The sequence below is a fragment of the Emiliania huxleyi genome (assembly GCF_000372725.1).
Source record: "Emiliania huxleyi CCMP1516 unplaced genomic scaffold EMIHUscaffold_498, whole genome shotgun sequence".
Taxonomy (NCBI): domain Eukaryota; phylum Haptophyta; order Isochrysidales; family Noelaerhabdaceae; genus Emiliania; species Emiliania huxleyi.
Genome location: NW_005198259.1, coordinates 16,632 through 29,708, shown reverse-complemented (window position 1 = coordinate 29,708; position 13,077 = coordinate 16,632). Strand labels below are relative to the sequence as shown.

The 13,077-nt window shown below is 64.8% G+C and overlaps 3 protein-coding genes across 3 annotated transcripts; 2 read left to right on the top strand and 1 right to left on the bottom strand.

The window, feature by feature from the left end:
* Positions 1-3,295: 3,295 nt before the first annotated feature.
* On the top strand, positions 3,296-7,020 carry EMIHUDRAFT_119547 (hypothetical protein; the record flags this gene model as incomplete). The annotated part of the gene is made up of 8 exons (XM_005767384.1): positions 3,296-3,481; positions 3,606-4,109; positions 4,174-4,266; positions 4,480-4,548; positions 4,729-5,019; positions 5,116-5,532; positions 6,214-6,237; positions 6,586-7,020. The coding sequence occupies 8 exons, from the start codon at positions 3,296-3,298 to the stop codon at positions 7,018-7,020; spliced, it is 2,019 nt and encodes a 672-aa protein (XP_005767441.1).
* Positions 7,021-7,367: 347 nt separating this feature from the next.
* EMIHUDRAFT_119546 (hypothetical protein) lies at positions 7,368-8,657 on the bottom strand (the record flags this gene model as incomplete). Its single annotated transcript, XM_005767383.1, has 1 exon — positions 7,368-8,657. One exon carries the CDS (start codon positions 8,655-8,657, stop codon positions 7,368-7,370), a length of 1,290 nt encoding a protein of 429 aa, XP_005767440.1.
* A 4,073-nt stretch (positions 8,658-12,730) lies between these two features.
* EMIHUDRAFT_48901 (hypothetical protein) lies at positions 12,731-13,027 on the top strand (the record flags this gene model as incomplete). The annotated part of the gene is made up of 2 exons (XM_005767382.1): positions 12,731-12,854; positions 12,927-13,027. Coding segments are annotated over 2 exons (225 nt in total), but the record flags the coding sequence as incomplete, so codon positions are not given.
* Positions 13,028-13,077: the final 50 nt, after the last annotated feature.

The following is a 13,077-nucleotide window of genomic DNA, read 5'->3' as shown; positions in this document are numbered from 1 at the left end:
CGACCGTCGCACGACCGTGGTCGTGGAGGCAGCCCGCGAAGAGTGCTGGACCCGACCGTCGCAGCCACTTGAACCCTTTTTCTCCCGTCGGTATGTTACTCCGCACTTTCGACCGCACTTGTTTGCTAACGGCTTTTGCTGAGTGCTCTTTGCTGACGCACTGCTGTGACAGTGCTATGGTATATTGTCGGGAGACGAAGCCAGTCTGGTCGTTGGGCGTCACGGGTGCAGGACATGGCCACCTCCATTGACACCTCCACTGGCCGTTGATACCGAGCCGCTGCCAAAGGTGACGGCAAAAGCCTGAGAGGCAGCGGCTCGGCACGTAGGTAGCAAAACGGATCCCTGGGATCGGTGGAGCATGAGTCGTCAGGCGCTAAGTAGGAGACGCAAAAGCTGACGGCTGTCTCTGCGTTTGCTCACTGCCGTCAACGGCGGGTGTTGAGAGCTGCAAGCGTCCGAGACGAGGGCGGACGCAGCGGCAGTGTGGAGCAGCGAGGAAGAGGCAGTAGAGAGAGAGAGAGAGAGAGAGAGAGAGAGAGAGAGAGAGAGAGAGAGAGGGAGAGGGAGAGGGAGAGGGAGAGGGAGAGGGAGAGGGAGAGGGAGAGGGAGAGGGAGAGGGAGAGAGAGAGAGAGAGAGAGAGAGAGAGAGAGAGAGAGAGAGCAGCGATGTGTCGGTGTCAAGTGCTCCTTGCCCAATTCGGTACCCGACGGGCGCTGTGTCGGTCGCTTTTGCCAGAGCGACAAGCTGCGAGGTTACACCAGAGGAGCCGCCGCCCACAAGCGCCGAGACGTCGCTGCGAAGGAACGCAGCAACGGTGGAAAACGCCGCCAAAACCTGGAGCTCAAACGATTGGCAGTGAATGACCCACGCAGAATGTGGTGGCTGGCGAGGAGGCTGGAGCACGCAAGCTGGCGATAGGCTAGACCGCGGTCGAAGCCTCCCCTCATGAGAGATACGAGAGCTCCAACGGCATCCATTGGATGCAGCGCGGCGAGTTGCAGAAGCAGCCAAGGAGGTGACTTCAGCTGGGGTCTCTCAAGAAATTTATTTTTAACAACTGCCGAACCCAAATTTTGCTGGAAATAAGGAAGAGGCGCGTCACTTCATGCGGAAGCTCGACAAACACACAGCGAGGGCGACAGCAAGAGTTGAACGGGAGGCGCCGGACTCAAAAGACACCGACCGCCACATTCCTGAGACGAGCGAGGGCAGCCTCCTTAAAGGCGAAAGGGTCTAGATTTGGAGCGCTCGCCGAAGAGGAGTACGACAAAATAGCGCCCGTGATTGCCTGCACGCTGCCCGCACTCACGGACTCCATACCCGAAAGAAAGAGAAGGGAGCTCGCAGGCAGGAGAGGTGACGAGTGAACTACAGGTAGTGGGAAGGCAGCCTCGATTGCCATACAGACATGGGTGCGAAACAACGACAAGACCAAGGCACGGGCAGAGGAACGAGAGAAGAAATTAGGGTGGATAAAGCGCCTGTTCACGGCATGGAGGGTGAGCCACACCGAACGTACCGAGCGAAGAGCCGAGCGGAAGGAGGACGGGGAAGATGACTCCGAGGAGGACGAACCAGTGGAAATCCAGTTGTCAGATGTCACGATGCATCCGAAGGGGACCCCAGCGCCGGCATCATCCGTAGAGGCACGAGTGTTCGAAGAGAGAGTGGACCTGAGCAACAACATGACCTGTAGGCAAATGATCGGAGTGGGAGTCAGAAATGTGGTCCTTGCGCGAGGGGAGCTCGATAGACTCGAGGGGCCAGGATACGCCGCGAGGAGGACGGAGTTGCGCCGAAAGGCGAAAGAAGCCGCGAGAACAAGGGACCGGCAGGCGGCGGCGGCACAGGACGAGGCAGAAGAGAACGACGCGACAGAGGAGGAAATGACAAGGGAGAGAACGACGAGAGTGGGACGACCGCGAGGTGGCATGAAGGTTGCAGCGAGAAGCGGAGAGAGACTGCGAAGAGAGATAAGAAGAGGCAGACTCCCTAGGGTGGGCGACGGCTAGCGCACCACACACCTCTCCTTAAAATCCCTGTGTGGGTTGTATGTTTTCTTTCTTTCTTTTTCCAAAAGAATTTTAGAAGCCGCCGCAGTCCAAAAAAAACAACCATCACGTGGCGGGGGCGCCTACACGAAGGCGTCGAGGTGGGCGAAGGGGGGAGGGCGGCAATCGCCCTCATCCTCACACCCTTGGAGCGTACCGCTGCGCCTCCTCGAGCAGCTGGGCCGATTTCCCAGGTCGTTCGTCGAAACGACCGATTCCACTTCCGTGGCCTCTCTACCCGGGTATATCCCCCCGCCACCCCAGACTCCGCGACGAGCCGGGGGTGCTGTGGGCTTCCCGCCCGGCCATAAATCATGATGGTCCGGCTGACGCTGCGACGGGTCTCCCCTCGGCGAGCGCATATTCGAGCATATGCCCCGATTCCACTCTAAGGGGCCGAGTCAGCTCGCCTCTCGCCTCCTCGACAGCTGACTCCAGCTCTCCGGGGCCGACCGGTGCTTTTCGGTGGCTGCGGTGCGGTGCGGTCGGTGTGGTGTGCCCCGATGTCGAGCGCAACCCGATGGTCGTCGAACGCAACAGCCGCTGTGACCTCCCGCCGGTCATCTGGGCCGCTGCGGCTGGCGTCCTGATTTGGGGCTTGGCTCTCGATCTCTTTGTGTTCCCTGCATCCGCGCGGAATGACATCCGCGGTGTGGCCCAGAGGATTGGCGGAACGACATCCGCGCACCGGCGACCGGCCGGTGGCTCACCTGCGCCCTGATGGGCGGGCTCACCAATCAAGAGATTGAGGCGGAGGACTGCCTGATGCTCGCGCAGCAGCTGGGCCGGAGACGAGGTGGAGGAGGAGGGTTCGGACAGCCACTGCGTCAACCTCGCCGTGGAGCTTGAGCCACGGCTTCGCTTGCCGGCGGCCAGTGTCCAGTCTCGAGGAGGGGGAGAGAACGCTCTGGCTCGAACATTGCGGGCTTCTGTGAGGACTCTCGCACCGATCGAGGTCGCAGCGGCCGAAGGCGGCCTGCAGCACCGGCGTGGCATCGCCACCCGCGCCATCCTGCACAACGAGCAGCGGTTTCCTGCGGCTTCTCTTCCCTTCCTGAGAGCGCTTGTGAGCTTGCGCACGGACCTGCCGCCCGACAGTGAGGCGTGGAATAGCCTTGCGGACTCGTCAGTGCGGCAGCTCTGCGCAAGGTTGGCGGAGGGGGCGGCGGAGGGAGCAGATGCTCCGATCCTTTCGGTTGCGTCGCCTCGCTTCGTCGAGACCGCCGGACTCCTCCTCGTCATGGGTTTGGCGGAGCGGTGTTTGCCCTCGCTGCAGTCCTCTCGCCCATGCAGCGCACCTTTGCTGAGGGCCATCACGGTGCTTTTGGCGGACGAGGCGCACGCGGCGGCGGTGGCGTGCAGCGGCGAGTGGCTGGCACTGCTTCTCGGCGCCATCCGCCATCCTGTCACCGAGGCGCCTGCAACGGTACATCGCTCATCGATCGGGAGGCTGCTGCTCGGCGCTGGCGCAAAGGCATCTCGGGGGCCGCTCATAGGTAGAGACTCCACTTCCGACGCTATTCGCTAGCGCTGCGTCTGCGTTATCCTAGGAGCTGCAGGAGGCGCTGGTGCTGGGGTACGTCGCGGCGGGGAGGTTCGGCACTCACGGCCTCTCCACCTGCCGCGACCGGGTCGCGGCTGCGATCGTCGAGAACGTGTCTGGCGCTTGGTCGACCGAGGTGATGACGGCCCGGCCGCCTCGCCCTCCTCGCCCTGTCGCCTTCGCAAAGAGTGCGGCTGACGCCACACAGGTGCTCGTCTCTTCGGTGCTCAAGCTGCACGAGGCCATCGACGAGACCGACCGGCAGCAGTCGGCCTTCCGCAAGCTTCTCTCGGCGGCGCTGGACGCCAAGCGCAGCACCCTGAGAGCGAGGCCGCCGCCGCTCAAGGACTGGTCTGTGAACGCGCGCTTGGTCTGCGACCGCGGCGACGAGCGGCGCAGTGCCTTTGCAGGCAGCGTCGGCGCCCCTCCAGAGCCTCTTCGGAGCGTCTGCCGCGACTGCCACCGCGTGCAGCGGTTTCTTGACCAGCGATCGGGCGACGTCCAGCGGGAGGTGCTCCTTTAGTGGTAGGCGAAATGAGCTTCCTAGGTGAACTCATATGAGACGTCATGCGCAGGTCTTCGGCGGGCCGGCCTTCACTCACGGCGGACACACCTCCCTCGCCGTTGCGGCGGCAGCCAAGGGGCTCGAAGGTTTGCTCTCGGTCAAGGTGCTGTCGAGCCGGACAGCCACGCACCGCGGCGAGCTCGAGGACGTGCAGAGTAGTCATTGAGAACTAATGCCTAAGGCTGAACTATTCATTCATAGGCGAGCTCGAGGTCATGAAGTCGGCAGCTGGGCAGGCGAGCACCCGGGCTGGTCGAGACACTCGCATCGGGCTTGAGTCGATCACTCGTCCCGGGTCCCTTCCCATTCCCGCCAGGCGAGCGCGGCCGAGCTGAGGGAGGAGGAGGCGAGTCGCGCGCTGTACGACGAGCACGGAAAGGCGAGGGTTGCCCCCCCCCCCTCTCACCAGCTTGTGGACCCCTACCTGACCTCGCCGCCCTGCACCTGACCGTTTAGGAGCTTGCCGCTCTCGAGGAGATCTGGGAGGGAGTCGAGGCGTCGCGCCGCCAGAGGCTGAGGTGTCCACGACATGTCCACGACATGTCCGAGACATGTTGTCCCATAGGCGTTGCGCCGCCAGAGGCCGCCGCCGGCCGACTTGCTCAAGTACGAGAGGCTCCTGCGCGCGCTGTTGTCGGCGCAGCAGGGCGGCAAGGAGGCGGCGGAGGAGCTGAGCGCGGCGCTGGAGGCGGCGGGCGGCGAGCGGGACCCGCTGACACCCAGGGAGGCTGCGGCGGAGGCGGCCGCCTCTGTCTCCTCCTCTGCCTCGGCCCCCGCAGCCGGCGCGCCGGCTCTGAGCGGCGAGGCGCTCGTCCGGTGGGTCGCGTCTCATTTCCCTGCGGCGGCCAGGGCGGCGGTGGAGGCCGCGATGCGGCAGGCCCGGGACCTCCGAGGCTTGCCCGCTCGAGTGAGAACCGCGTCTCTTCACGCGTCGACATGACATGTGAACCAGGCCGAGGTCTCCGAGCTGGAGATCGCCACCTCGATGAGTTTGGCCGAGCTGCGAGCCGTTCTCCTACCAGACAACCTGCCCCGCGCCCCGCCCGGCGAGGTGCAGCTGCGGCTTCGCGCCGTTCAGACCCGCCTCCGCCTCCTCGCCGGCGGAGGAGGCGCCGTCGCAGCGCCCGAGCCCGAGTCGTTCGCGCTGCTTGCGCCGCCGCCCGCCGATGCGCCGCCGTTCCACGTCATCGTCGCCGGAGACACCGGCGCTGGCAAGAGCACGCTGCTCAACGCGCTGCTTGGCTACGAGATACTCCCGACCAGCTGCTCCGCCGCGTGCACCGCCACCGTCATCGACGCGAGCTGGGGCGAGGTGTGGAGCGCCACGGTCGAGTTCGTGGCGGAGGAGGTGTCGCCGCCGTCGGCGGAGGTGTCCACGACGTGTCCACGACATGTCCGAGACACGTCCCATTAGGCGTGGCGCGAGACCGTGACCGCCGCCGAGGCGCATGCGAGGGCGGGCGGCGACAGCAGTGCCGCTGCTGAAGCGTCCTGGGAGAGGGCCACGGCTGTGTACGGCTCTCCGCTCGCTGACGCCACCACGCTGCTCGCTCGCTTGGACGTGGCCGAGCTGCTTGGCACGAGTCGGCAGCTCTCTGCGGGCGGTGACGCCGACCTCGCGGATCTCGTCGCGCCGTTTGTCGACGCCTCCGCCTCCGCCTCGGACGACTCCGGAGACTTGTCTCCCAGGCACCTCTGGCCGCTCGTCGCCCGAGTCCACCTCCGCGGCCCCTTTGCGGTCACCGCCGGCGGCGTGCTTCTGCGGGACGTGCCTGGTCGCCGACGAGAGCGCCTCCCGCAGCGGCGTCCTCGAGCGTGTTTTGGAGGCCGCGGACAGTCTGCTTTTGGTCTCGTCGATCAACCGCGCCGCCAACGACAAAGGCGCCAAGTCACTCCTCCCGCTGCCGCTGCGGAGAGAGCTGCTGGACTCTGGCTACCTCGGCGATCTCGCCTTCATCGCCTCCAAGGCTCGCCTGCGCACGCCGTCGGACATGATGTCCATGAGTCCACGACATGATGTCCAAGACATGTCCGAGACATGTCCCCATAGGCGGATTTGCTCACGCCGTCGGAGGTGTCCGAGAATCTGGGTCTGAGTGCTGGCACGTCGGCAGCCGCTTGCGCGGCCGCTCGAAACGCCTTCACCGCCCACACGCTCACGCATTGGTGCTACGAAGCTGCGAGAGCTGCGAACCACGACACGCACCCGCCTCTCACACGCGCTTCGCGCTCGGCGCAGGTTCCATGAGGGCTGCCCGCCGCACCTGCTGCCGGCCAGCCGGAGCCCCCTGTTCTCGGGCTGGAGGGAGCGAGGTTGCCTCGGCCACGAGGGGCTCCGCTTCGAGCTCCCGGCACCGTCGCTTCGTGGCATCCGCGGCTATCTGCGCCAGATGCGTGACAGCTGTGGCGCCGCCTCCGCTAGGTCTTCCCGGTCTCCTCCCGCGACGCGCTGGTCTTGGAGGGCGTGCGGCCGGGCGACGGCGAGGCGCGCGTCTTCTCGTCGGCCGCGGAGACGCGGATTCCTGCTCTCCGCGCCTACATCGCGCTTTCCGCCGCTGCGCACCATGCTCGCGCCGCCGCCGGCGCACCGCCGCGGCGGCGAGTGGGGGCCGTGCTGCTGCGCTGCTTGCGGGCGGCGGCGCCATCGGCTGCCGCGCCGTCGGCTGCCGCGCCGTCGGCAGCGAGCGCTGCTGGCAGCTCACCGTCTGCGGTCGAGCCTGCCGTCGCGCAGCCCGGACTGCGCAGCAGCCCCAGCACGAACCGCCATCGGACGAGGGTGGACTCGCCTGGCGACGGCCCGCCTGGGAAGAGGCCGCGCGCCGAGCCCGCCGTCGTGGATTTGTGCGACAGTGACTGACAGCCGCCGCTCCTCTGGCATGCTGAGCAGTTGAGGTTTGGGCTTGTACGCGCAGCCCCCAAGAACGTACTGTTTAGTACACGGGTTCTCCGAGCGTACTGTGTCAGGTGCAGGTCCGTTTACGGTTTACACGGTGGGGGGCCGGGGCTGGCACCCTGAGCCTGACCGTGGACTCAGACGCAGCTTGAAATAGGAAAAGTCAACTCAGCGTTCTCAGATAAAAGAAAAAGTCAATTCAGATACATTTTTGAGGCATTTTTACCAGATTGCAGATACAAAAATGTACCTGATGACTTTTGCTGCTGCTGGGGGCTCTTAACAAAAGCTCGCCCGCACTGGCGCACGAGCTAGGGCAGCGCGGCAGGGCCAGGGGTGGTCGCCGGTCCAGTAGGGCGGTGCGACAGCGTAAAGCGCGCTGGATCGAATGCCTCGCACGCCTTTGCGACCGCCGCCTGCTCATCGCTATTGAGCGTTGAGTGAGAATCATAACCCGAGTGATCCCACCCCTCCTTAAGCAGCCTGATGCGCGGATGCGCTTGCCTTACGCGAGCTAGGAGGTTCTCGCAGTTACCACCAGAACCGTGGCACTCGAGCGAGAGCACGTCGATGAGGCCCATGATACCGCGACCCACCATTTCCTCAAGGATGCCATGCTCCGAGCCCTCCACGTCCATCTTCAGCACCACGTGGTCAGAGGTCGTGAAGGACGCCGCAAGCCATAAAGGCAGGTTGACGACCCTTACGCGAAAGTCGTACCTCCCGTCCTTCAAGGAGGGCGGCGCGAATTGCTTGGGTATGCTGCCGCCGCGCACGAGCTGCTGCGGCGGGCCGTAGAATTCGAGCCACGCGTTGTCGCCGCTGTGGCCAGCTGCCGCCGGGAGGAACGTGAAGCGGTTCTGCGGCGGCGGGCCGCACTGCTGCCGCGCGCCGTCAAGTCGCTCCGCAATGAGCGTCGACGAGTTGAGCCTTGGGTCAGGCCTGAGAGCGTTGAGATGCTTGGTGAGCTTCTGCCACATGCACTGGCGCATCCTGTTGGCATCGGCGTGGAGGCAACCGTACACGCTCGAGTACTTCTTGAGGTGCGCAGTCGAGCCCGAGCGCGGCAGACACGTCTCTGGCTCGTCGTCAAGCAGCCCGTTGAGCCATCTGAAATATTGCTCTGCGAAGGGCTGAATGAGCGGAGAGGCTTCGAGGCCGTAGACGTCGTACGGCGCGGGTAGCGCGGTCGCGAACGTCGCGTTCTTGCCGTATTCGATATCCTCGAATAAGCGGATCGTATTGCACCAGTTGACGCCGGCGTCGATGAAGATGTTGCGCGGCTGGCTGCATGTGCCGACGAGGGGCGCGTCCTCGACAGGGGTAGCGGCTGCGCGGGCAGCGGCTTCACGAGCGACGGTGCTGCGAGGTTCGGCGGCGTGCGTGTGCAGCCTTTGTGCCCAAGGGTGGACATGCCGCGGCGCCGAAGAGGCAAAAGGCGGCGAGGACGAAAGGCGTCTGCCGCCGGTGGCGTCGTGCGTGAGCCCGTCGGACGGCACGAGGGCGACCAGGACCGCCGTCGCCAGGATGAAGAGGAGGCCGGTGCCGAGCCGCCGTCGCCAGGACGGCACAGCGATGGCGTCGGCGCGCGCATCTAGCATTGCGCATGGACAATGGAGACCCACCACAGCATTGCAAACCTGAAACTTGCATTCTTTGCATTCAAACACCTTTCCGACGCGCTCGACTATAATCTCCGGCTAAATGGCTAATGTGAGCTTCATTTTGTACCCCCCCCCTTACTTCGTGGGGACCCCCCCCCCCGTCGGTGGTCTGCCCCCGATGTGGACCGGACCCCCCCTCCGGTCGGTCGCTCTCTCGCTCGGCGGGCGGCGGGAGGTGTGACGACCGACCCCCCCCTGGTCGGTGTCCTTGCTTGCGACGTTGCCGTGAGCCCCCTCAATCAAACCCTCTTCCTCCTTCTCGCGAACCGCCACGGGCGTCGGGCGCTTCGAAATCGCCGGTTTAACTTTTCATGAAAACTAGTTACTTACGCAGCCAAGCGCCACCAAGGAGACTTTTTCGCCGAGGCCCGAGCGAGCCCGACTCCACACACATATGTGGAGCATCCACGCAGTCGCAGGCCTGATCCTGCTTGCCGTTTCTTTGTACAAGCTCTGGCAGCGCTCAGTTCTCCACAGTACGCGCGCATCGTCCCTTCCAATGACTACAGCGAATGGCAATCGATCCGGGTGCTGGACGCCGCTTCATGAGCAACTCAGTTTTAGAGATACTAATAGCCCCCCGCTACCCGGTTGCACTCGTGCGACGTAGCGGGGGGCCACGACTACGTTTACGAAAACATAAAGAGGCCCGGGAGGTGTGAATTTGGCCGCCCCGTTGCCCCCTTTTCCACTGGGGACGCTTTTCGTAGCAAACCTCACAAGCTTTGGCGCCAAAGCAGATTTCACGGGCGTTCCAAGGGCCTGGCTCAAACCCGTCATGCTTTCCTTCGGTCTCGACTTGAGTGCCGCTCGACTGGCGATGAAGAGCGACCCGTACGACGCGCACTTGTCGTCCTCCCTCCTCGCCACATGACGGCCGCCCCCCGACACCGACAGTCGCGCTCCGCACGCCTTCGAGGTCTCTCAGCTGCGGCCGAGCGACCCCGGACGATCGGCTCGCCTCCGATCGCTGAGCGCGGTGCCGCGGTCACTCTCCGGCCCATCACCCGCCTGCCGATCACCTGTCCGCCTCGCCGCGCGCGGGCCGCTCGCCTGCTCGCCACCGCCGCCGCGCGTCCCCGCGCCGCCACGCTTACCCTGTGCACCTGACAGCGCTGCGCAGACAGAGCAGCGGCCGCCCAGGCGGTCGCTGCTCCGCCCCGTCCGAATCCGTCCGCCCGCGCGTGCTGCTGCCGCCGCCGCCGCCGCTCCACCCGGTGCCCGTGTGTCGTGAGAGTTGCTTTGTGTATGTGTATGTCGTATGTGTGTGGACACCTTATGTTACACTTGAGCCTCTCTTTCTATAACCGGAACTTTGGTTTGGATGGAAACGGGGGGCCCCCCCGGAGGCTGGTTCCGGATTTAGAGATACTAATTTTTTCACAGCTACGGGGAGCATGTGGGGTGGGACCCTTGTCCCTGGAGCCAACCCGACGGACCCCCCCCCCTGGGTTTGGGTTCCGTCCTCCGACCGACCCCGGACCCCCCCTCCGGTTTGGGGTTTTTCGGGGCCGCCGACCGGACCCCCCCTGCGCTGGGCGCTCAAACCGCGATGTCGGCCTGTTCACTACAAGATGACGCTCATACAACAATGGGCCCCCGGGCCCCCATGCCCCCCCCCCCCCCCCTCTCCCCGGGCCGAACAAGGCCATTTTTTACCATCTTTGGTTGGAGAAAGGGAACGGAGGGTGGATGGGCGGTCGGCGAGGAGCAACAGGGCGTACGGGTAGTCGTCACCTTCCTGCCTCGCAAGGGCGGGGCTGTCAGGGGCTGTCCCGGAAAGTGAGAAACGCTGGGCGCTCCTACTTGCCTCGCGCGCCTCTTTTGCGGCTTCATCCCTAGCCGCCTTGCACGCTCTGCATCCCCAAAACGCACTTCTCGTGGCGGGGCCCCCCACCCCCCGTTTCTTTCCCCCCTCTAGAATACGCCTGTGGTGTGCCCCGTGTGGCACCCCGACCTGTTGTCTCACCCTAGCTCCCATGATCGTTTTGGCCGTCACATTGAGAGAGATTTTTAGCAATACCAAACAACTCTAACACTCACACGTCATTTGGGGCCTGGAGCCCCTGCACAATGATGTTTATGGAGGTTTAACCCTAGTAGGTGGATAGTGTCGCTGTTTTCGAAAGGCGCTGACGGCCCGGCGCGTACCGCGCGACGCCCGGGCTACCCACCAGTGAAAGGCCTATACCAACCCTTCAAAATGACCTACTAACTTTGGTACACTCTCACTTTGATATTTCCCGCGGTGCACACTCAAAGTCCGGAAATCTCACAGACGCGCGCGTTTTGGCCGGCTACCCCATCGGGTCGCACGGAGACACGGGAAGGCTGCCGCAAGCCGCCTCCGGGTGCAGGGGCCCGACGCGGTAGGCGGGGGCAACAGCCCGGTAGCTGGCCGCGCCTCTCCGCCCCGCCCGTCGCCGCTGCACCCCTTGCCGCGGCCCTCGTCGCTGCTGCAGCGACGACAGCCGCGGCACGAGGTCAGAACGCGGCCTCGGAGAGCTCGAGCGAAGGCGCCGACGGTGGCGGCCGTGGTAGTGGTTGATGGTAGAAGGCTCCTGAGCCGTCGGGCACCACGCTCGACGTCGCCGAGGAGCCGCACCCGGCGCGAGCGCCTGCGCGTCGGCGGGTGCCACCGAAGGCGGGTGGGCAGCACCGGGCGGGGCGGCGGAGCTTCTCGAGGCGCGCACGTGCCCCGCGGGTCGTGCGCCGAGGCAGACGGCCGAAGAACCGGTGGAGTATCGCGCCCTCCTTCGCCGTGCCGCGTGTGCGCTGCGCCCGCTCGAGAGGCCGTCGAGAGCAGCGCGGCGCAGCCGATCCGGGCGATGAGCGTGCGCGGAACCGACCGGACCCGTCAATGTCCACTATGCGGGCATGGCCAGGCCGGCGCGGTTTGGTCTGGCGACCTACAGGGCGCGCACCGCGGTTGTGTCAACGCGAGATTCCGCGAGACCGCCTGTCTGACAGGTTATCCACCCACTAGGGTTAAAGATAAAGTTTGCGGGGGGGGGACAGCTTTGGGCGGTCGACTTCAATTTTGGGGGGTTTACGACGGGGTTTTCACGCGCGCGCGAGACGTGCAGACAGGGTTGCCAGGTGAGAGCGAATGGCGCGGTTCACGCCTCGCACAACAGAGAGAGAGATGCGCTCTGCAAATTGGTGGGACATAAAAGAGAGCGAGTACTTGGGCGAGTAGGCCGTGCGGTCAACGCTGCCGCGCGCGACTTTGCGCGCGAGGCGGCGCAGCTTGAGAACGGCGGTGGGCGAGAAGCCGCCGCCGAACGTCTCGTGGAGCAGCAGGTTGAAGTTGGTTGCGCTTGACAAAGATCGCGTCGTGGTTTCTACAAAGAAAGAGACAACAATGTTGCGCATTGATCATTGTGACCCCCGACGTCGTCAAATGTCGCTCGCCTGTCCTCCCCCCACTCTCATCTGGCAATCTCATCTTATGGGGAAAAGTGTGCGAAAAATTCTTTTCTCCTGTGTTAGTGCCAGTGCGCGCCAGTCCCGTGGGCACTCAAACCAACTTCAACCTGCCGCTTCAAACTTTCTTTTCCACATTCCTATTCGATGCACATCACACTCTTACGAGTGTAGACGTAGACCTGGGACAGGCGCCCGAACATGGTGGTTCTCGCTGTGGAGAGCGCCTCCCTCGGGCGTCTATCATCGTCCAGCGCCTCGTCAGAGGCTAGCTCATCGGCGGACTGGCCCGAGACCGTGCGGGTGGCCGTCCGCGTGAGGCCTCCGCTCGCGCGCGAAGTGTCCACCGAAGAGCTGACCGTGCGCGCTCCTGGCGAGGTGAGCACAGCAGATTCCGGCTCACCTCTCTCGCCTCTCGGCGTGCTACCGCTCGCTGCACACACCTCGCTGCCTGCTGTGCGCGGCGCGTCTGCATGCTGCCCGCTGCATGCTGCTGGCCGCTGCCGCAGTCTCCGCAGCCACGCCGCGCTGTCTCCTCGCAGGTGACGGCGTGGCCGGACGACGGGCTCGGGCCGGGCCCGCGGTACTCGTTCACATTCGACGCGGCCTTCTCGCCGTCGGAGGGGCAGGCGGCCGTGTACGATGCGGTGGCGCGGCCCGCCGTCTCCTCCACCCTCGCCGGCTTCAACGCGTCCATCATTGCCTACGGTGAGCCTCGCGCTCCGCCTCCACCTCTGCACCTCCGCACCCCCTCTCTCGATGGCGCGTCCTGGCGGCTAGGCCACACGGGTGCCGGCAAGACACATACCATGGAGGGGGCGCCCGATGGAGCGCAGCGCGGCATCATCCCCCGCGCCGTCGCGGACATCTTTGAACACGTCGGGCGGCATAGATGCGGGAACCACAGCTGAACCACAGTGGTCCGCGTCTT